Genomic DNA, 25,270 nt, shown 5'->3' on the forward strand with positions numbered 1-25,270 from the left:
GTTAGAATCTAGAGTAGCTAGAACCACAGATGCATGCTACCATGCCTTCCAAATTTTTAAAACTTTTTAGAGGTGAGGTCTTGCTGTGTTGCCCTGGCTGATCTCAAACTTTTAGCCCCAAGCGATCTTCCCACCTCAGCCTCCCAAAGTGCTAGGATTACAGGCATCCAGCCTAAAATAAATTTTTAAGAAGCAGCTGACAACTTCCATTAATGCATGGAAAGTCAACATTGGAAATATGACTGCCCAAAATTCTGCAAATGTTGATAATGGCTAAAGGCTATTCTGTCTAGCAAATTTTAGGCTAAGAAATTTTGTGGGATTGCAACTACTGTGATAATGCATAAGAGGATCATGTGCCTCGTAAGAGATGTTTAAAAATCAAGAGGTTCATAATCAATAGCTTAAAAACAAACTCATATTTCTTGTATCCCATGCAATTCTGCAGAATAAATGGTTCTGGGGCAGGGGCAATAGGTGAGGTAAAGTAATAAACAACTCTTCTTTATGTTTCTTTTAGAAGTCCCACCATCTATAGCACTTAACACAGGATCAGACAAAAAGTTCCCGGCACATATTTAGATTCACTGGTTGATGGCCATCATCAGAATGGCTGCTCTTGTCCACATCAAGGAATCTGAGTATCCATGAACAGATTTACTGGTGACTGGTACAAATAATCAATCTTATAACAATCAAAGTAATTTAAAATATAAATGTTTTTAATCTTTGTCAGTTGGAAAGGCAGAAAACTTTAAGATTATACTCCCTAAAGCAGCGTTTTTCTTAACAGCCAAAAGATGGAAACAATCCAAATATCTATCAATAGATAAATAGAGGAATAAATAAACTGTTGTATGTACGTAAGTGGAATAGTACTAGGCCATAAAAAGAAAGTACTCATGCCTAGCTATAGAATCAACATAGGTTGCTACAACTTGGAAGAACCTCAAATATATTATGCTAACTGAAAGAAGCCAGACACAAAGGGATACATATTACATGATTCCATTTATTTGCTATATCAAGAATAGGCAAATCCATAGAGACAGAAAGCAGATTAGGTCCCTATTCACTTCTTGGTCTCCTCTTTTCCAAAAGACCCCCACAGGCTCCTCTGGGGCTTCCTTCGTCCTGTGACCTGCAGGTACTAGCAGATCTGTTGGGAGACCATTCAGATACTACAGAAGCTGGGAAATGGACTAATGGCCTTTGAGGTTGTGGGCTGTAACTTCACCCTGTAGGGGTGGGCTTGGCAGGATCCTTCCCAAAAGGATCTCTATAGGGAATGCAACATGGGAAACTTTTAGAAACATAGCTTCTATAGGAAACAAATGAGAAAACCAGACCACTAAGGATCAGTATAAAAATTCTTGGAGAAATCAAAGATGTCATATGGTAGTAAGACTGTGTGAAAGTAAAGAAGGTAGTCAGCATGGAGAAATATTCAGCCAGATTCCAAATCTTAATCTGAACAAGAAAATTCCTACTGGAGTAAAGCTGTTGTGGGAATCAGGAGACTGGAGAGACCAATAGGTGGATCAGGAGGATTTTATTGAGTGCACTAGTGGATTAATATCAAGGGACTGGGCCTAGAACAAAGACAGGACTTGACTTTTTTTTTTTTTTTTTTGACACGGAGTCTCGCTCTGTCGCCCAGGCTGGAGTGCAGTGGTGCGATCTGGGCTCACTGCAAGCTCCACCTTCTGGGTTCACAGGACTTGACTTTTATACACACTTCTAAAAGGGGGTTGGCTAGTTTGAAACAAGCTTACAGTGGTGTGAAGCGTAGTAGAGCAAAAGTGTGTGTACAGAAGCAGAACAAAGGCAGTAAATCAAACTGTGACAGGTTCATAACTCAGACTTACATGTGACTCTTGCTATGCGGCCAAGATGGCTGTTATGTAGGTTTGCTCAAGTCCCTTGCAGGAGCTTATAACCTTCGCTATGGTGCCTAGATGGCTGCAATCCAGGCCTGCTCAGGCATATCTTATGACCTTCACTGTGCTACTTAGATGAAAAACAGAATACTTTGAGTTAGTAGTTACAGAAAACAGGAACCTATAAACTCATAAGTTTTCTCACACTATAGGGGAAAGGAAAATAAGAACAATTTGTTTTTCTTCTCCTCATGTTGAGGGAGTGCTGGGAGACTCTCCAGAGCACATTCCTTGGAGCCCTGGCTTCTTAGATAATGTTATCAAGACTTTGCCTGGGTCTGGAGTTTGCCTGTTACTTCTTTTGGGATGAGTCAACCTAATACAGAAAGCTTATTTTTCTAAAAAAAAAATCCTTATTTTTCTCTTTTTATTTTTCTTTCTTTTACTTTCCTGCCCCAAATCCATGTAAAAGCAGCATGTGTAGAAACGTCTTCACCTGCCATGCCTCCCTTTGGAGGCGTATCATACCTAATTCTAGACACAAATCATGAGTGTGAGGAATGCAGAGAGAAGACATACACATATAAACAATGTGGAAAAGTCTTCATTTCTCACCAGTGTCCAAGGACACATGGTAATACACACTGGAAGTTGATATTATGAATGTACAGTATGTGGGAAAGCCTTTGATTTTCCCAATTCATTGCAAATCCATCAGAGAACTCACACTGAAGAGAAACCCTACATATGAAATCAATGTGGGAATCCTTCAGTTTTTCCAGGTCCTGTCAAATACATGAAAGAATTCACACTAGCAAAAGACTATGAATATAGGGAACGTAGGAAAAGATCCATTTTGCCTTTGTCTCTTAAAATACATGAAAGGATTCACACTGGATAAAAATTCTATATATGTAAGAAATGTGGTAAAGCTTTTACATATTTCAGTTCCCTTGATAACCACGAACTACAGCAAAACCCTATCAATATAAGGAATGTGTTAAGACTTTGCTCATTCCAGCCCCCTTCATAATCATAATTAAACTCATACTAGGGAGAAACTCTATGAATGTAATTAATGAGGTAAAACCTTCAGATATTCCAGTTCCCTCCACAACCGTAAAAGAACTCATACTGGTGTGAAGCCATACAAATGTAAGAAATGTGAGGCTGGGTGCGGTGGCTCAAGCCTGTAATCCCAGCACTTTGGGAGGCCAAGATGGGCGGATCACGAGGTCAGGAGATCGAGACCATCCTGGCTAACACGGTGAAACCCCGTCTCTACTAAAAAATACAAAAAACTAGCCGGGCGAGGTGGCGGGCACCTGTAGTCCCAGCTACTCAGGAGGCTGAGGCAGGAGAATGGTGTAGACTCGGGAGGCGGAGCTTGCAGTGAGCTGAGATCCAACCACTGCACTCCAGCCTGGGTGACAGAGCGAGACCCCATCTCAAAAAAAAAAAAGAAAGCAATGTGGTAAAGGCTTCACTCATTCCAGTCACCTGCATAACCATGAAACAACTCATACTGGGGAGAAACTCTATGAATGTAGGGAACATAGGAAAGCATTTGTTTTTCCATGTTCTCTTATAAGACGTTAAAATATTCACACTGGAGAAAAACCCTATGTGTGTAAGAAATGTGGTAAAGTATTCACTCTTATTTGTTCCCTTTAACTACATGGAAGAACTCACACTGGCCAGGTGTGGTGACTTACATCTGTAATCCCAGCACTTTGGAAGGCCAAGGTAGGTGGATCACCTGAGGTTAGGAGTTTGAGACCAGCCTGGCCAACATGGCAAAAGACTGTCTCTACTAAAAAATACAAAAATTAGCTAGGCATGGTGACGTGCACCTGTAGTCCCAGCTACTCAGGAGGCTGAGGCAGGAGAATCGCCTGAAACTGGGAGTGAGCCAAGATCATGCCATTGCATTCCAGCCTAGGTGACAGAGCAAGACTCCATCAGAGGAGAGGGGAGGGGAAGGGAGGGGAGGGGAGAAAAAGAAAAGAAAAGAAAGAGAAGAGAACTCATACTGTAAAGAAACCTTATAAAAGTAAGAACTGTCATCAAGCTCTCATCCTTAGATGTTTAGTTCCAGGAACCAACTCTCATACAGCCTTTCTCAGTTGAGTTTCTATCACTTATAACTGAAAGAATTCTGGCAATGGGCTATAACACAACTATCAAAAGAATAAGGTGGATTTGTATGTACAGACATATTTTTCTGCAATATATTAAGGGAAAATAGCAATAGCAACTTTCAGAGCATTGGTATATTATGCCTGTTTTGCTGTTTTTAAAAGATATATATTTTTCTATTAATAGTGAGAACTGGAAAAAGAGGAGAATGTTCATTTCAACACATATAAGACTTTAAAACATATATACACATACATATATATTTAATCACAGAATAAAACAAAATGTTATAAAATTAAATGCTATGCATAAATTTTGCATCAAAGCCCAATTATCAAAATTTATTTCAGCTCAATTTCCATAAAAGCCTATGGAATATACTTCCTAGGAAGGAATAAGAATAAAAATAGCAAACTGAATTACAAAGAAACATGAATGACATGGCTCTTATGAGCTCATTAGTGTTTTATAGAACTCTTTTCAATCTCCCTCTGAAAAGCAAAATCCAGAAAATGGTTATTTCACCATCCTTCTACAACTCCAGAAAAGTGAAGTATACACACTTGAAATCAAATGATTTCTGGACAGTTTATAAAAATATATTCATGTTACTATCTATGGTGCAATAATACAAGAAACTGAGGAATGGAAATACATCTGAAGAAGCTGAAATAAAATACTCAAATCAAGGTATAGAATTTTGCTACCTGTCATAAATTCAAGGTCACACAAAGGGTGGACCATAAGGATAGGACACACGATTAGTCAACACAGAAGGCTATCCTTTTTCCACATCAGTGTTTTCATCTCAAATATCAAATCCATACCCTTCTACAGCACTCCCTAAATTCCCTATGCTATACCATTTGAGATGTTTAACACTCCATGATTGAGGCAAAATGTATTGCATATAACTTAAATAAGAACAAAGAAGGCCTACTCATTATAATGAATCATGTGAATAAAAATTAATATAAGCTTAGATTTAAGCTAAAATAGAAATGAAACCTGAAAAACTCCATGTTATAAAAAGGAACAAGGAACGTATTGTTACTAACTTATCTACAAAATCTAAACCAAGATAAAGTAGAAATTAAATTGAAAAATCAATGTGATTTGGGAGGCCGAGGTGGGTGGATCACCTGAGGTCAGGAGTTTAAGACCAGCCTGGCCAAAATGGTGAAACCCCGTCTCCACTAAAAATACAAAAATTAGCCAGGCATGGTAGCAGGCACCTGTAATACGAGCTACTCGGGAGGCTGAGACATGAGAATCACCTGAACCCAGGAGACTGAGGTTGCAATGAGCTGAGATCATGCCACTGCACTCCAGCCTGGGTGACAAAGCAAAGCTCCATCTCAAAAACAAAACAAAATAAAATAAATACAAAAAAAAAAAATAGCTGGTCATGGTGGCGGGCACCTATAATCCCAGCTACTCAGGAGGCTAAGACAGGAGAATTGCTCGAATTCAGGAGGCGGAGGTTGTAGTAAGCCGAGATAGCGCCACTGCATTCTGGCCTGGGTGACAGAGCAAGACTCCATCACAAAAAAAAAAAAGAAAAAGTGTTTTGTTTTTTTTTAAGTTGAATAATTGGTTTTTATCTTAAGGCATCACATCTAGAGGCAAAAATTTAAAAAAAGAATAAAAGGTTTTAATATCAACATTTGGCTGAAACTGATGCAGAAATGAACATTACTTTTTGAACCTCTTTGCAACAAGATTTTTTTTAAAGTAAAAATACCTTTCAATGATCAAATAATAAATCTAACATAAATCCTACATTTAGTAGCATCCAAAAAATAAGAATTCTTTTTTTACTCAAATTTAAAAAACAAACATAAGCACACTTAATGGGAAAAAATGTAATACTCTTTCTAAAGCATGAAAACAGATACCAAATACCATGTGTTCTTCAATGGACCACAAATGCTACACTGACACTATGGCCCATAGTGGGTTTGAAAAGATATAACAAGATTCAATTTTGTTATTTCATCACTATAATTTTAATCATTAGGCATATTAATGTCACATACAGTTTTTAAAATATAAATATTTTTAAAAGCTGTGTTTTACAATATGATACCAAGAACACACAGCAAATACAGTTTGTACAGTTAATCATTTTGACTATGTCAGTAATATAATCAGAATACTGCAATGGTAAGAGAAAAATGCTTTTTTTTTTTTTCTTGAGACGGTCTCACTCTGTCACTCAGGCTAGAATGCAGTGGCACAATCACACCTCACTGCAGCCTCAACCTCCTGGGCTCAAGGATCCTCCAGCCTCAGTCTCCTGAGTAGCTGGAACTACATGCATGCACCACCACACCCAGCTAATTTTTTTTTAAAATTTACTTTTAGTAGAGACAGGGTCTCACTATGCTGCCCAGGCTAGTCTCGAACTCCTGGGCTCAAGTGATCCTCCCGCCTCAGCCTCTCAAGGTGCTGCGATTACAAGTGTGAACCACAACCTGGTCTGAAGAATACCTTGTTTTTAATCATTCCCATTCAGCAATAGTAAAAATGTTCTATGTACAACACTGGCTCTGAATAACACATTTCATTTCTGCTTCAAACTTCCTATGCTGTCTATTACTGTTTTGATGACTGAATAGCTCAACAGAAAAATGCATCCCATTGACAGTCTCAATAATAAGTCTGATTAGGCAGATAAATTCCCAATCATAAAAGCTTTTAAGACAAGTATTACGCAAATACAAGATGGAAATCAGACTCACTGTAATTGGGATGAAAAGGCAACTCTAAGAAGAGCCCTGTACATACGACATCTATTGCATTTTTATGCACTAGTCTTATATTCCCTTCCTTTCTTCCTCATCTTTGAAGTGCTAAAGGTAATTACACTAAAAAGTTACTACCAGGCTTAATATGAGAGAACCATGTGTACAAGAAAGCAAGACTTTCAGATAAGCAATCTCCAAATATTTTCTATTTTATATGCATTTATGATTTTTCTTATAAAAAGGGAGTGTTTTATGTGCAACACCTGCAAATGGAAATAAATCTACCTTTCACTCAAGCCCAAATAATCAAATATAAAACACAGACATTAAAGCAAACTACAATGGCAGCAGTGATTCTTAGGGCAACATGTGCAAAATCCAGTCTTTTGCTACCTACTTACATCACTGTGGTCAGAAAAGAAATGTACCAAAACTACCTTTCCCATTCCACTTGAACTGGTTCCCCACAATCCCAACAAACATCTCCTGTGACATTAAGTTGTCATCAGCTTGAGTGATCCCCAGTTCACTCAACCTTTTCTTCTTCATCTGGCCTTTTTGTGTGGAGGCAGCAATTAGTTCATTTACAATTTCACAATTTCCCTCGACTTGCTCAGAAAGGTCAGTTCTTGCATAAAGCTCCATTTTACCAGTTGCACACTGCATCAGCTCTTCTAGATCCACTCCTTCAGTCACATCTGGCTCTCCACTTGTCTGAATTTTAAGTGCTTTATTTTCTGGAGAAACAAACAAATAATAACAAAGTTAAATACACAAGCTAACCCAACTAAAACATGTATTTCTACACAGTCTGTTAGAGCTTGCAGGTTTTTTTCAGCAAAGGATTTCTGCTGTCCTCTAACTGGATTTTACAAATTGTTTGCCATAAGATTCTCAACAAGCAGCTGCCTTGCTTTCTATGCCAAGGTTCCCTGAACCTCAGGCAGGATCAACAATTTTGAACTCTTCCTTCACCCTTTTCATCCCAGAATCACTTTTACTCAACAGACATTTCTTGGATAGTTACTATCTGCTAAGCACTGTGTCAGGAGCTAGGATGCAGACTGATAAGATAGCGCCACTTTTCTAAATGAAGTCCCAATCTAGCAGCTAATTCTAGATAGGCCCCATGATCCCCACCCCTGGGATTACTTTCATGGCTATAAAATGGCAGAAGAATTTTGCATTGTAATTTTACAATGTAATTAAGATTGCTAATCAGTTTTCTCCAGCTGGTTGCAAGAGAAGAAGTCAAGAGAAATTCAGAGCATGAGATTTGCCTTGAGGGATGTTCTCTGTTGCTGAGGTGGGGGGACCACAAGGCAAGAACCTGAGAGCAGGCTCTAGGAGCTGAATGCCAGCCCCAGCAAACAGCCAGCAGCCAGCAGCCAGCAAGAAAATGGAGACTTCAGACCCACAAGCTAAAGGAATGAATTCTGCCAATGAACGACATGAATGCATCTGGAGGCAGAGTCTGCCCCCAGAGCTTTCAGATGAGTCCTGCCCAGCTGACACTTTGATTTTACTTTTTTGAGACCTGTGAAGAAATAAAGAAGTTGCAGAGATGTAACTGGAGCGGATCCTGAAGGATGACAAGGACTACCCTTTAAACTCTTTCAACCTGAAAAAGCTGATTAAATAAATAAACTGCTTTAAACTTTCCTCACCTACATCAAAGCTTGATAGTGATCTACCTCATAGCTTGAAGTTCACAGATTTCCACTGAGTTAGTTCCCCTTTGCTGCCAAGAATGGCAGGTGACAGGAAGGCATTTACTTCCACCAATAAAAACAGAGATAAACTCCACTATCCCCTCCAGGAAATGCAGCCTGCAACCTGGTACATTCATTTCACTGCCTCCAGCCTTAACAAATGCCAGTAGGAGCCACTGTTGCTATCACACACCCACCATAGCATCACACACCCACCGTTGCTATCGCATACCCACCGTTGCTATCACACATACACCCTCATTGAAAGCTAAGCATGATAAGGGAACTGCACAGAAACCACAATATCAAGATTTTGAATGACAGTTGAACTAATTGACCTTGAGAGTTTCTTTCACATTCTATAATATCATGGCTTTATCAAGGTTCTCTCTCTCTGTCTGCCCAAGCATATCCCAACAACCTTTTTTAAGGAGCAGAGGAAGACTCAGATCCTTAATCAGCATTTAATGCTGTAATAAATTATGTCTGGTTTTTATATTAAAAATTACTAAACATACCTTCAGTTCCATCTTCAGCATTTTCTTGCAGGTCAGAGAAGATTGTAGGTTTCACCAAGACAACACCATAACCTTCATTATTATGTATTATGTTATTCACCATGGATATCTTGGGAATGTCATAATGTTCATCTAAGAAGTCCTGTGACATTGAAAACAAATGTTTTAGGAACTGTCATATTCAACATTTCCTGCCTTAAAAATCTTCTTTATTCATACTATTCTAAAAATAAAGGAGAAAAGCTATGCTTCGTCCCATGTTGTAGCACAGTCTGAGCCCTTAGTGACACAGCTTTCCTCTGTCATTTCTGCAGATCTATAGGTAACAAAGCATTCTCACAAGAGATTCCAATCACTGACTACTGATATTATCAAAATGTGTATACTGCTTCCTTTTCAAAACCAGAAAAACAGAACCCAACAATTTAATAAAGCATAATTTGTAGGTGAAGCCATTCTATCCGTTGAAAAGTGGGTGTTTTGGCCAATGCTCACCTTAATGAGGATCCCTTCCTTGCAGTGATGGATCCCATTGTCACTCAGGGTGCACTGACTCCCAGGGTAGATTTCTATACCGGCACCCTGTGAGTCACAGTTTGAGATAATGACAATCAGTTTTTAAAAGGCAAGACTGTAAGAGATTACTACAATTACTTCTTAGCCTTTAACACAGTACAAATGTACAGCACAAAGATAAAGTATTTTACAGGTAAGTGTTAACAGCCATTTTTAATCAGCACTTCCATTTGTTCCATTTCTAGCCAGTTGTTGACAATTTATCACTTTCAAAACCACACACACACACACACACTCACACACAGGCTAAGAGTGTCAACACTTGATTCTTGCTCTACTCTCTTTCATTCTAGATAAATGTTTTCTGATTCTGCCAAGAAAAAAAGTCATTAACAATTTTGTTGAAAGATGTACTTATTCAAAATGACCATTCTCTCAGATACTCAATTAGTTGGAGAAAAGTATTTGAATTTAGTAAAATATTGTAATTTGTGGATAGAAACAAGATCCCACATTTTCAAAACGTGCCAGTTTTAAAATACCCCAACCCAACTTAAAAATCATTTCTATGAGTTAAACAATGGCTTTCCCTACCACACACGTTAACATTAGCAGCCAGTTCAAGCGTCATTCAAACAGAGTAACCAGAAAGATCAAACATGACACTATTCTCTCACACCTCATGGCACCAAAAAACATAAGAGTAGTAAGAATTTATTTCCCAATGCTATGCAAGGCACTCTGGAAACAAAAATGATTCACTCAAACCTCTATAGTTATTTCAGCAACCATTTGGGAATAATTTAACACACAACAGCATCGATGAAGAAGAGTTGCTACAACCACTGATAACACATCTACTGCATGTATGTTCAGTTAATTTTCTAGTAGCAGTAGTATTCCATGAGAAAACATTTATTATTATTTAACCCTGTACATGTGCCTGAATCATATGTATACACCAATCTAACTCTTCTGTAGAGAGGACTTTAAAAATGTGCTAATTGGGCCTACTTCTAGGAGATTTTCAGTTTGGGGTTATGTGCAAAAAAAGATTAGGGGTGATTACGTTAAAAAAATATCTACAGCAAGATAGTTAAAATTAAATATCAAACTATCAGGAATCACATAAAATTTGTAAAGGAGAACAATTTAAACCTGTAGTCATGTAGCAAATGAAAGTCATATTCAAAATATGTTATGAAAAGGAACAGATAATTTGGCAATTAAAAAGTAACTGAGGAGTCTGCCACTTCTGGGATGATGGAGTAGATGTCCCTATTCCTCCTGCTAGGTACAACCAAAAACAATGGGCATTATATATAAAACAAGCATAAGACTGAAAAGTGGAGGGAATAAGACAGACCAGCTAGGGACCTCAGGACCCAAGAAACAACACCAACACAGTGGTAAGTTCCTTTCTTTTTGCTTCATAATCCCTAGACTTGGAGTTGAAGAAGCCAGCAATCCAGTACACCAACAGACATACACTTAAAAAAAAGCTGCTGTAACAAAAGGACTAGGCAACCTAGAAAGACAGAAAACTTTTAGATAATAATAGCTCTATTGCAGGTAAACACCACAGAATAAAACAGCAGCCCCAATCTCACCCATGCCAGCAAAGGTCAAGAGAAAAACCTAAACTTTTGCCCCCTCAAGGATGTAACCAGGTACCCAACACCTTGACTGGGGCAGTACCAGAGAAGATCAAGCAAGGAGCCAGGACTTTCATCCCCACCAACCACAGTTGCAAGGCCCTCCCTGCAGCAGTGTCAGTGAAAACTGTATGAGGAGCCTGGACTTGTACCCCTACCTGGCAGGGCCAAGACAACCACTCCCTCCCTATTGGGGCAGTGTCAGAGCAGGCCTCGTGGAGATTCCAGACTTTCACCATTGCCCAGTGGTAACAAGACCACTCCCATATATCACAGTGCCCGTGGAGACCATGTAGGAAGCTAGACCTCCTATCCCTACATAGCAGTAACAAGGAGCTCCCCAACCCAACTTGGGTATCAATGGAGGCCAAGTGGGAAGCATGACGTCTACCTCCACCAGTAAAAAGACGATGCTCATCTACCCCTAACCCTGTCCCTTCTTGTAGTATGTCAGAGAAGCCAAGTTAAAACAGAAGATCCAGATTCTCACAACATAATACAAAAATATTTGAAAATCTTGTGTCATACCAAGAATCAGGAAAATGTCAAAATGAATAAGACAATCAACAGATGCCAAAACCAAGATGTCAGAGATGATAGAATTAACTGACAGTGATTTTAAAGCAGCCATGATAAAAATGCTTCAATAAGCAATTATGAACACATAAAAAAATGAAAAATGAAAGTCTCAGCAAAGAAGTAGATGATATAAAAAACCAAATGGAAATTTTAGAACTGAAAAATACAATAACTAAAATAGAAAGCTCGGTGGATGTGCTCAACAGCAGAATGAAAACAACAGAGGAAAGAATCAGTGAACTAGAAGACAGAACAATAAAATTTACCAAATAGCAGAGAAAACATACTGAAAAAGAAAAGTAAACAGAGCCCCAGGGGTCTGCTGGAATATAACAAAAGATCCAATATTAATGTCATCAGAGTCCTGTAAAGAGAAAAGAAAGAGGGTGAAGCTAAAAACATACTTGAAGAAATAATGACTAAAAGCTCCCAAATTTGGCAGGATTTGGATAATAAGCCTACAGGTTCAAGAAGCTGAGCAGACACCAAACAGGATAAACTCAAAGAAATCCATGCCAAAATACATCATAATTAAAATAGTGTAAGCTAAAAACAAAAATCTTGAAAGCATCAATGAAAATTTTATGCCTTACCTATAGGAGAGCAAATGTGATTGACAGCATCAGAAACCATGGATGCCAGATGAAAGAGACAAAGTATTGTTCAAGGGCTAAAAGAAAAGAAACTGTCAACCCAGAATCTTACAACCAGTGAAAATATTCTTCATGAACGAAGAGGAAATCAAGATATTCTAAGAAGAAGGGAAAATAAGAAAATTTGTCACCAGCAGACCTATCTTCATAGAATCACTAAGGGAAGTTATCTAAACAAAAATGATAAAAGAGAGGATCTTGGAACCTCAAAAAGAAAAAAAAAAACCTACACAGTAAGCAAAGATATAGGTAAATAAATACAGTAAGCTTTCCTTCTCTTGAGTGTTCTAAATTATGTTTGACATTTGAAACAAAAATCATAAAATTGTCTAATATGGTTCTAGATGTATGTACATAAGGGAAATGTTTAAGACAGTTATAAAAAGGAGATGGTAAAGAATAATAAAAGAAGGCAAAGTTTCTATACTTTCCTTGAACTGGTGACACCAGTAAACTGTTGGTACATATAATATAAAACCTAGAGCAACCACTAAAAAAGCTATACAAGGAGATATTCTCAAAAACAAATGAAATTCTGAAAAATATTCAGGTATCCACAGTTGGCAGAAAAAAAGCAAATCACGAAATGAAAAGCAGAACAAACAGGAAACATGAAATAGACTAAAAGTTTAACATTAATAATTAAATGTAAGTGGTCTAAATACAATTAAAAGACAGACTGCCAAAGTGGATTAAAAACATGACTCAACTATATGCTGCCTACAACTCACTTCAAACAGAATACAGGCAAGTTGAAATTAAAACAATAGAAAAAGACAATGCTAAAGGGATCAATTCAACAAGAAGAGCTAACTATCCTAAATATATATGCACCCAGTACAGGAGCACCCAGATTCATAAAGCAAGTCCTTAGAGACCCACAAAGAGACTTAGACTCCCACACAATAATAATGGGACACTTTAACACCCCACTGTCAACATTAGACAGATCAATGAGACAGAAAGTTAATAAGGATATCGGGGAATTGAACTCAGCTCTGCACCAAGCAGACCTAATAGACATCTACAGAACTCTCCACCCCAAATCAACAGAATATACATTCTTCTCAGCACCACATCGCACTTATTCCAAAATTAACCACATAGTTGGAAGCAAAGCACTCCTTAGCAAATGTAAAAGAAGAGAAATTAAAACAAACTGTCTCTCAGACCACAGTACAATCAAATTAGAACTCAGGATTAAGAAACTCACTCAAAACAAAACTGCTCAAATACATGGAAACTGAACAACCTGCTCCTGAATGACTACTAGGTACATAACGAAATGAAGGCAGAAATAAAGATGTTCTTTGAAACCAATGAGCACAAAGATACAACATACCAGAATCTCTGGGACACATTTAAAGCAGTGTGTAGAAGGAAATTTATAGCACTAAATGCCCACAAGAGAAAGCAGGAAAGATCTAAAACTGACACCCTAACATCACAATTAAAAGAACTAGAGAAGCAAGAGCAAACACATTCAAAAGCCAGCGGAAGGCAAGAAATCACTAAGATCAGAGGAGAACTGAAGGAGATAGAGACACAGAAAAACCTTCAAAAAATCAATGAATCCAGGAGCCAGTTTTTTAAAAAGATCAACAAAATTGATAGACCGCTAACAAGACAAATAAAGAAGAAAAGAGAAAAGAATCAAATAGACACAATAAAAAATAATAAAGGGGATATCACCACCAATCCCACAGAAACATAAACTACCATCAGAGAATACTATAAACACCTCTAGGCAAATAAACTAGAAAATCTACAAGAAATGGTTAAATTCCTGGACACAAACACCCTCCCAACACTAAACCAGCAAGAAGTTGGATCCCTGAATAGACCAATAGCAGGCTCTGAAATTGAGGCAATAATTAATAGCCTACCAACCAAAAAAAAGTCCAGGACCAGATGGATTCAGAGCTGAATTCTACCAGAGGTACAAAGAGGAGCTGGTACCATTCCTTCTGAAACTATTCCAATCAATAGAAAAAGAGGGAATCCTCCCTAACTCATTTTATGAGGCCTGCATCATCCTGATACCAAAGCCTGGCAGGGACACAACAAAAAAAGAGAATTTTAGACCAATATCCCTGATGAACATTGATGCAAAAATCCTCAATAAAATACTGGCAAACCGAATCCAGTAGAACATCAAAAAGCTTATCCACCACGATCAAGTTGGCTTCATCCCTGGGATGCAACGCTGGTTCAACACACGCAAATCAATAAACGTAATCCAGCATATAAACAGAACCAAAGACAAAAACCACATGATTATCTCATAGATGCAGAAAAGGCCTTCAACAACAGTCAACAGCCTTTCATGCTAAAAACTCTCAATAAACTAGGTATTGATGAAACGTATCTCAAAATAATAAGAGCTATTTATGACAAACCCACAGCCAATATCATACTGAATGGGCAAAAACTGGAGGCATTCCCTTTGAAAACTGGCACAAGACAGGGATGCCCTCTCTCACCACTCCTATTCAATATAGTGTTGGAAGTTTTCGCCAGGGCACTCAGACAGGAGAAAGAAACAAAGGGGATTGAATTAGGAAAAGAGGAAGTCAAATTGTGCCTGTTTGCAGATGACATATATGATTGTATGTTTAGAAAACCCCATCATCTCAGCCCAAAATCTCCTTAAGCAGATAACCAACTTTAACAAAGTCTCAGGATACAAAATCAATGTGCAAAAATCACAGGCATTCCTATACACCAATAACAGACAAACAGAGAGTCAAATGATAAGTGAACTCCCATTCACAATATCTTCAAAGAGAATAAAATACCTAGGAATCCAACTTACAAGGGATGTGAAGAACCTCTTCAAGGAGAACTACAAACCACTGCTCAATGAAATAAAAGAGGACACAAACAAATGGAAGAACATGCCATGCTCATCGATAGGAAGAATCAATATCATGAAAATGGCCATACTACCCAAAGTAATTTATAGATTCAATGCCATCCCCATCAAGCTACCAATTACTTTCTTCACAGAATTAGAAAAAAACTACTTTAAAGTTCAGATGGAACCAAAAAAGAGGCCACACTGCCAAGACAATCCTAAGCCAAAAGAACAAAGCTGGAGGCATCATGCTACCTGAATTCAAACTATACTACAAAGCTACAGTAACCAAAACAGCATGGTACTGGTACCAAAACAGATATAGACCAATGGAACAGAACAGAGTCCTCAGAAATAATACCACACATCTACAACCATCTGATCTTTGACAGACCTGACAAAAACAAGAAATGGGGAAAGGGTTCCCTATTTAATAAATGATGCTGGGAAAACTGGCTAGCCATATGTAGAAAGCTGAAACTGGATCCTTTCCTTACACCTTACAAAAATTAATTCAAGATGGATTAAAGGCTTAAATGTTAGACCTAAAACCATAAAAACCTTAGAAGAAAACCTAGGCAATACCATTTAGGACATAGGAATGGGCGAGGACTTCATGACTAAAACAGCAAAAGCAATGGCAACAAAAGCCAAAATTGACAAATGGGATCTAGTTAAACTAAAGAGCTTCTGCACAGCAAAATAAACTACCATCAGAGTGAACTGGTAACCTACAGAATGGGAGAAAATTTTTACAATCTACCCATCTGACAAATGGCTAATATCCAGAATCTACAAAGAAGTTAAACAAATTTACAAGAAAAAATATCAAACAACCCCATCAAAAAGTGGGCAAAGGATATGAACAGACACTTCTCAAAAGAAGACATTTGTGCAGCCAACAGACACATGAAAAACTGCTCGTCATCACTGGCCATCAGAGAAATGCAAATCAAAACCACAATGAGATACCATCTCACACCAGTTAGAATGGTGATCATTAAAAAGTCAGGAAACAACGGGTGCTGGAGAGGATGTGGAGAAATAGGAACACTTTTACCCTGTTGGTGGGACTGTAAACTAGTTCAACCATTGTGGAAGACAGTGTGGAGATCCCTCAAGGATGTAGAACTAGAAATACCATTTGACCCAGCCATCCCATTACTGGATATATACCCAAAGGAGTATAAATCATGGGCCGGGCGTGGTGGCTCAAGCCTGTAATCCCAGCACTTTGGGAGGCCAAGACAGGCAGATCATGAGGTCAGGAGATCGAGACCATCCTGGCTAACACAGTGAAACCCCGTCTCTACTAAAAAAATACAAAAAACTAGCCGGGCGAGGTGGTGGGTGCCTGTAGTCCCAGCTACTCCGGAGGCTGAGGCAGGAGAATTGCGTGAACCCGGGAGGCGGAGCTTGCAGTGAGCTGAGATCCAGCCACTGCACTCCAGCCTGGGCGACAGAGCGCGACTCCGTCTCAAAAAAAAAAAAAGGAGTATAAATCATGCTGCTATAAAGACACATGCACACATATGTTTATTGCGGCACTACTCACAATAGCAAAGACTTGGAACCAACCAAAATGTCCATCAGTGACAGACTGGATTAAGAAAATGTGGCACATATACACCATGGAATACTATGCAGCCATAAAAAAGGATGAGTTTATGTCCTTTGTAGGGACATGGATGAAGCTGGAAACCATCATTCTGAGCAAACTATTGCAAGGACAGAAAACCAAACACTGCATGTTCTCACTCATAGGTGGGAACTGAACAAGAACACTTGTACACAGGGTGGGGAACATCACACACCAGGGCCTGTCGTGGAATGGCGGGAGGCAGGAGGGATAGCATTAGGAGATAAACCTAATGTAAATGACGAGTTAATGGGTGCAGCACAACAACATGGCACATGTATACATATGTAACAGACCTGCACGTTGTGCACAAGTACCCTAGAACTTAAAAGTATAATAAAAAAAAGAAAGAAAGAAAGAAAAAGACATATCATGCAAACAATAATCAAAGGAAAGCAGATGTGGCTATATTAACATCAGATAAAGTAGACTTTGGAGCAAAAAAAATCACCGGAGACAACATAAAGTAATCATAAACATGCTGACTCACCAAAAAGACACAGCAATCCTAAATGAGCATACACCAAGTAACAGAACTGCAAAATATGTGAAGCAAAAACTAATACTACTGAAAAAGCAAACAAACAAATCCAGTTATAGTTAGAGACTTCAACACCCCTCTCTCAACAACTGACAGAAGAAAAAATCAGAAAGAATACAAAAGAACTCACCACCACCAACCAAGTTGATCTAGTTGACATTTTATAGAATATACCACCCAACGACAGCAGAATACACATTTTTTTCATTTGCTCACACAGTATGTATTCAGATAGACCATATCCTGAGCCATAAAAGAAACCTCTAGAAATTTAAAAGAATTAAAATCATATAGTGTGTTTTCTGACCAAAATGGAATGAAACTGGAAATCAGCAACAGAAAGATAATAGTAAAAACTCCAAATATTATGAAATTAAACAATACATTTCTAAATTGTGACGAAGAATAAAAATAAAAAATATCAAAGTTTACAAAACAGCTAGAGCAATGCTGAGAGACAAGTTTATAACATTAAATGCTTACATTAGAAAAGAGAAAAAGTCTCAAATCAATAATCTCATCTCTCAGGTGGAAAACCCAAAACAAGTAAAATAAACCCAAAACAAGCAGAAGGAACAAAATCATAAAAAGAACATAAAAAAGTAACACTAAAAATTACAATTAAATTTTAAAAAAGAACTAAAATAAATGAAATTGAAAATAATTATCAAAAAGAAAAAAAAAAACACAGAACAATGAAACAAACTACCAACATCAAGTATGAAACAGGCATCATTACTATATACCCTGCAGATATCAGAAGAATAAGGAAATACTACAAACAATTCTATACATATAAATCTGACAATTTAGAACTAGTAGTCCAGTATCACAAAAAGCACAAATTACCAAAATATACTCAATATGAAATAGGTCAGTTGAATACCCTTCTAAAACTAATAATGTAATTTAGTTCATAATTTTAAAAATTCCAAAAGAGCAATCTCCAGGCCCAGGTGATTGCATTGGAGAAATCCATCAAACATCTGAAGAATAAACAGCAATTCTACACAATCTCCTCTACAAAATAGAAGAGAAGGGAACACTTCAGTATTCATTTTATGAAGCTATTATTATCGATAATAAAACCAGACAAAGACAGTGGTACAGAAAACCAAAACTAGAGTCCAATATTCATGAATATAGATGCAAAATTTCCTAACAAAAGATTAGCAAATATAATTCAGCAATATATAAAAAGAATTATATACCATGAGCAAGTGGGGTTTATGCCACAGAGGAAGGCTGGCTCAAAATTTGAAAATCAACCAATGTAACTCAACATTTTCTGTTTTCCAATAAGAAAAATCATGTGATCATATCAATCTATCCAGAAAAAACATTAAAAGTCAGCCTATTCCTGAGAAAGGAACTCATAAAAAAAGAAGTCAAAATCCACTTATGATAAAAATTCTCAAAAAAGAAGAGCAGAAATTCTTCAACTTCATAAGATCAACCTTGTTCTTTTTGATGGAATACTAAATATATTCTCTCTAATATCAAAACCAAGGTAAGGATGTCTGCTTTCATAGTGCTGGAAATTCTAGCCACTGCAATAAGGCAAGGGGGGAAAAGGCAAAAAGATTAGAAAAGAAAAAAAAGAACCTGCCCTTATTTGCAAATAACATTACTCTGTATATAGAAAATCCTAAGGAATCTACAAAAACATTCCTGTAAGTACAGTTCAACAAAGTCATAGGATATAGCATAAACATATAAAAAATAAATTACATTTCTATATACTAGCAATGAACATATGGACATTGAAATTAAAAATATCACTTACAGTAACTCAAAGTGAAATAATTAGGTACAAATCTAACAAAACACATGCAACATTTGTATACTGAAGAGTACACAATGCTGATGAAAGAAAACAAAGATTTGGCTGGGTGTGGTGGCTCATGTTTATAATTCCAGCACTTCGGGAGACTGAAGCAGGAGGACTGTTTGAGCCTAGGAGTTGGAGAACAGCCTGGGCAACATGGCAAGACCCCATCTCTACAAAAAATAAAGTAAAAAATATTAGCTCGGTGTAGTGGCATGCACCTGTGGTCCCAGCTACTTGAGAGGCAGAGGTGGGAAGATGGCTTGAGCCCAGGAGACTGAAGCTATGCCATGAGCCATGTTCATGCCACTGTACTCCAGCCTGGGTGACAGAACAAGACCCTATCTCAAAAAAAGGAAATCAGAGATTTTAAATAAATGGAGAAATACATTGTGTTCAAAGATTGGAAGGCGTTAATCCTTCCCAAATTGACATATGGGTTTATTAAAGTTCCTATCAAAATCTCAGCATGATCTTTTGTGGATATAGACAAAATTATTTTAACATTTGTATTGAAAAGCAAAGGAACCAGAGTAGCTGAAACAATTTTGAAAAAAACAAAGTAGGAGAAATCACTCTACCTGATTTTAAGACTTAATGTATAGCTACAGGTGTTGGTGGAGGGATGGCTACGCAGATTAGTGAAAAAGAATAGGAAAAGAAATGAACCATGACCTAAACCTCACACCTTAGACCAAAATTAACTAGAAAATGGATCACAACCTTACGTAAAATATAAAGCTACAAAAATTTTAGAAAAAAAATAGGAGAAAATCAGGATCTTGGCTAGGCAGAGTTCTTTTTTTTTTGAGACGGAGTCTCGCTCTGCTGCCCAGGCTGGAGTGCAGCGGCCGGATCTCAGCTCACTGCAAGCTCGGCCTCCCGGGTTTACGCCATTCTCCTGCCTCAGCCTCCTGAGTAGCTGGGACTACAGGCGCCCGCCACCGCGCCCGGCTAGTTTTTTGTATTTTTTAGTAGAGACGGGGTTTCACCGTGTTAGCCAGGATGGTCTCGATCTCCTGACCTCGTGATCCGCCCGTCTCGGCCTCCCAAAGTGCTGGGATTACAGGCTTGAGCCACCGCGCCCGGCAGGCAGAGTTCTTATTACCAAAAGCTCGACTCATAAAAGGAAAAACTGACAGACTGGCCTTCATCAAAATACTTTGCTCCATAAAAGCCCATATGAAGAAGGTGAAAAGACAAGCTACAGAGCGGCAAAAAAAGTCTCCAAACCACATACTTGACAACAGACTAGTACTTAGAATATACAGAGAACTCTCAAACCTCTACAGTAAAAGAGAACAAACAATCCAATTAGAAAATGGGGCAAAAGTCACGGATATTTCAATAAAGAGGACATAAGAGTGGTAAAAAAGCATATGAGGGCCGGGCGCGGTGGCTCACACCTGTAATCCCAGCACTTTGGGAAGCCGAGGCGGGCGGATCACAAGGTCAGCAGATCGAGACCGCGGTGAAACCCCGTCTCTACTAAAAATACAAAAAATTAGCCGGGCGCGGTAGCGGGCGCCTGTAGTCCCAGCTACTCAGGAGGCTGAGGCAGGAGAATGGCGTGATCCCGGGAGGCGGAGCTTGCAGTGAGCCGTGATGGCGCCACTGCACTCCAGCCGGGGGACAGAGCGAGACTCAGTCTCAAAAAAAAAAAAAAAAAAAAAAAAGCATATGAGAAAATGCTCGACATCAGTAACAACTGGGGAAATGACAATCAAAACCACAATGAGATATTACTGCACACTTACCAGAATGGCTAAAACAAAAAATAGCCAAAACACCAAATGCTCTTGAGGACATGGAGAAACTAGACCACTCAAACATTGCTAGTAGGAATGTAAATGGTACAACTACTCTGGAAAACATTTCAGCGGTTTCTTTAAAAAATCTAAACGTGCAACTACTATATAACCTACAATTGCATCCATTGGCATTTACTCCTTAAAAAATGAAAACTGTGTTCACACAAAAACCTGTACCCGAACGTTTATTAGCAGCTTTACCGACAATAGGCAAAAACCGAGACAATCTAGACATCCTCCCACAAGTCACTAAACAAACTATGGAACCATCACACATTGGACTATTCCTCCACAGTAAAAAGGAGCAAGCTATTGGTACATACAACGACCTAGGTGAAGCTCCACAGAACCGCACTAAGTGAGAAAAGTCAATCCCAAAGAGCTACATACTGTGTGATTCCATTTCTACATTTTTGAAATGATGAAATAAATAGAAATGAACAACAGCTTAAGGTGTGCCTGGAGTTAAGGAAGGAGTTGGTGGGAGACGCAGGTGAGTTTAGCTCTAAGAGGGCAGCATGAGGGGTCCCTGTGGTGATGGGAATATTCTTTCACTTAACTGGATCGATGCCAGTATTCTGGTTGTGATGTCGCACAACAGTTTCACAAGATGTTACCGTTAGGGGACACTGGTGAAGGGCATAATGCAGGACCTCTCCCTGTTATTTCTTACAATACTGTGTGAATCTACAATTACAAAGTTATAATTTTAAGGGTCTAAACCTCTCTTAAAGCTACATAAAGTAATTGTGAGATTTATTACTTTTCTTCCTATCATTTGAAAATGCTACATGAGAAGACCCTTGCACAGTTGAGTTTGACTGACTTGGTAGAAATGACTGTCTGAAGAGAGTGGGAGTACGCACATACATCTTGGTCCCATATTTCATATTTTCATTTACAACTTAAAACTACTTCTCCAAGAGCTTCTACCTTGGCGCCATATAAATCCGAGTTCTTCATTAGAAACTCTGCCGATGTCCGCACTGTGACTCCGGTCGTCTCACACTGCAGCACACAGTTTTCCAGCGTAGTCTTACCACGGTGAACAACTGGGATGAAAATACATGCTGACTGCTTTAAGAAGTAATGTGCCTTTCCCAATGTTAGAGATAGCTTGGTGCTGACATTAGCTATGGTCTAAATATTTCTCAATGGCTATCATTTAAATATTCTTACCTAAATTACAAATTCATAAAATATAAAACAATGACTATTTTGAGTTATTTTCTACAATCCAAAAGCAACTATCTTTAAAAAGAATGACTTGACCTCAGATACAAAAGTACTTTCCATTACCAGAAAAAAAAAGCATCAGAGAGCAATTTTGCTGAGTATCTTGGAAGAAAAAGGCTTTGATTCAAGAAAGGGGATACAAAGATTCCAGGAAACAAGCACTACTCCAGTGTGGAGATAACTTCATTCTAGTGCTACCTTGAATACAGAGAACACAACACTGGAAAGCTTTAAAAGAAAAAAATCACCACACAGAAAAGAAACTAATATTAAACAACAAATTCTCATGAATAGGCTATTTTTCACTTCAGGGTTAAGATTGCTAAGTCGTCACACTATGTACACAAAAAAATAATTTTTTAGGCCGCATGCGGTGGCTCACACTTTGGGAGGCCGAGGCGGGGGCAGATCACCCAAGGTCAGGAGTTCAAGACCAACCTGGCCAACATAGTGAAACCCCGTCTCTACTAAAAAATACAAATATTAGCCGGGCGTGGTGGCGGGCACCTGTAATCCCAGCTACTTGGGGGCTGAAGCAGGGGAATCGCTCGAACCCGAAAGGTGGAGCTTGCAGTGAGCTGAGATCACGCCACTGCACTCCAGCCTGGGCAACAGAGCGAGACCTCCGCCTCTCAGTTTCAAGTGATTCTCCTGCCTCAGCCTCCTGAGTAGCTGGGATTACAGGCACCTGCCACCACGCCCAGCTAATTTTTGTATTTTTTAGTAGAGACAGGGTTTCATCATGTTGGCCAGGCTGGTCTCGAACCCCTGACCTCAGGTGATCCACCCACCTCAGCCTCCCATAGTGTTGGAATTACAGGAGTAAGCCACAGCACCCATTCTAAATGAGTAATTTTTTTTTTTTTTTGAGATGAAGCCTCACTCTGTTGCCTGAGCTGGAGTGCAGTGGTGCGATCTTGGCTCACTGCAACCTCTGCTTCCCGGGTTCAAGGAATTCTCCTGCCTCAGCCTCCAGAGTAGATGGGATCACAGGTGTGTACCACCACACCTGGCTAATTTTTGTATTTTTAGTAGAGACGGGGTTCCACTATGTTCGCTAGGCTAGTCTCAAACTCCTGACCTCAGGTGATCCACCCTCCTCGGCCTCCCAAAGTGCTGGGATTGCAGGTGTCACCCACCACGCCCAGCTTCATAAATAAATAATCAGCCTTCCATACACACTCATACCCCAGAGATATTGCAGGTTGAGTTCCAAACCACCACAATAAAGGAAATATCACAACTAAAGTGAGTCACACATTTTTTTTGGTTTACCAGTGCATACAAAAGTTGTCTATGGGAGTCTGCAGCGGGTGGATCACTTGAGGCCAGGAGTCTGAGACCAGCCTGGGCAACAGGGCAAGACTCCATCTCTACAAAATACCAAAATTAGCCAGATGTGGTGACACATGCCTGTAGTCCCAGTTACTTGGGGGGCAGAGACAGAATTGCTTGAGCCCAGGAGTTTGAGGCTACAGTGAGCTATGATCGTGGTATTACACTCTAGCCTAGATGACAGTGAGACTGTCTCTAAAAACAAAAAATAAATAAAATTTATGTTTATACTAATGAGCATATGAGTTTATACTAATGAGTACTATGTTTATAATGCATCTATTAAGTGTACAAAAGCATATGTTTTTTAAAAATGTATACATCTTAATTTAAAATACTTTATTTTGCTAAAACATGCTAACAATCCTCTGAGCTTTCAGTAAGACATAATCTTTTTGCTGGTGAAGGGTCTTACCTCAATGTTGATGGCTGCTTACTGATCAGAATGGTGTCTGCTGAAGGTTAAGGTGGCTGTGACAATTTTTAAAAATAAGACAACAACGAAGTTTGCCACATTGATTGACTCTTCCTTTCATGAAAGGATTTCTCTGTAGCATGTGATCTTGTTTGATAGCACTTTACCCACAGTAGAAAGTTATTCAAAATTGGAGTCAATCCCTTCAAAGTCTGCCTCTGCTTTACCAAGTTTACATAATACTCTAAATCATTTGTTGTCATTCAACCATGTTCACAGCATCCTCCCCAGGAGATTCCATCTCAGGAACCCACCTTCTTTGCTCATCCATAAGAAGCAACTCCTCATCTGTTCCAATTTTGTTACAAGATTGAAGCAATTCAGTCACATCTTGAGGTCCTACTTGCTATCATCAGGCTCTAGTCCTCTTGCTATTTCCACATCTGCAGTTACTTCCTCCATTCAAGTCTTGAACCCCTCAATCATCCATGAGGGCTGGAATCAACCTCTCCAGAACCCACGTTAATGTTGAGATTTTAACCTCCTCCCATGAATCATAAATGTTCTTAATGACATCTAGAATGATGACTTCTTCCCAGAAAGTTTTCAGTTGACTTTGCCTAGACCCATCAGAGGAATCACTATCAATAGCTGGTAGAGCCTTATGAAGTATATTACTCAAATAGTAAGATTTGAAAGTCGAAATTACTCCTTGATCCATGGGCTACAGAATGGATGTTATTAGGAGACATGAAAACAACATTAATCTCCTGGTACACCTCCCATCATTAGTTCTCTGATGAACAGGTACATTGTCAATAAGCAATCATATTTTTAAAGGAGTCTTTTTTTTTCAGTAGTAAATCTCAATAATGGGCCTAAAATATTCAGTAAACCACGTTATAAACAGATGTGCTACCATTCAGGCTTTGTTGTTCCATTTCTAGGGCACAGGCAGAGTAGATGTGGCATAATTCTTAAGGGCTCTAGGATTTTCAGAATGGTAAATGAGCACTGGCTTCAACTTAGAAGTAACCAGTTATATTCACTCCGAACGAGAGTGTCAGCCTGTCCTTTGAAGCTGTGAAACCAAGCACTGACTTCTCCTCTCTAGCAATGAAAAGTACTAGATGGCATCTTCTTCCAATAGAAGGTTATTTCATCTACATTGCAAATGTGTTGTTTAGTGTATCCACCTTCATCAAT

The 25,270-nt window shown here is 38.7% G+C and overlaps 1 protein-coding gene across 1 annotated transcript in view; it reads right to left on the bottom strand.

The window, feature by feature from the left end:
* Positions 1-5,803: 5,803 nt before the first annotated feature.
* LOC105466817 (SHC binding and spindle associated 1) overlaps positions 5,804-25,270 on the bottom strand; it is a 50,674-nt gene continuing 31,207 nt past the window's right edge. The window contains exons 10-13 of the mRNA XM_071084492.1: positions 22,012-22,130; positions 9,495-9,581; positions 9,000-9,141; positions 5,804-7,506 (exon numbers count right to left, since the gene is read on the bottom strand). Coding sequence (XP_070940593.1) covers positions 7,181-7,506; positions 9,000-9,141; positions 9,495-9,581; positions 22,012-22,130 — 674 coding nt within the window. The 3' untranslated portion in view covers positions 5,804-7,180. The remainder of the gene's footprint in view (positions 7,507-8,999; positions 9,142-9,494; positions 9,582-22,011; positions 22,131-25,270) is intronic.

This window comes from Macaca nemestrina, chromosome 18, assembly GCF_043159975.1.
Source record: "Macaca nemestrina isolate mMacNem1 chromosome 18, mMacNem.hap1, whole genome shotgun sequence".
NCBI lineage: Eukaryota > Metazoa > Chordata > Mammalia > Primates > Cercopithecidae > Macaca > Macaca nemestrina.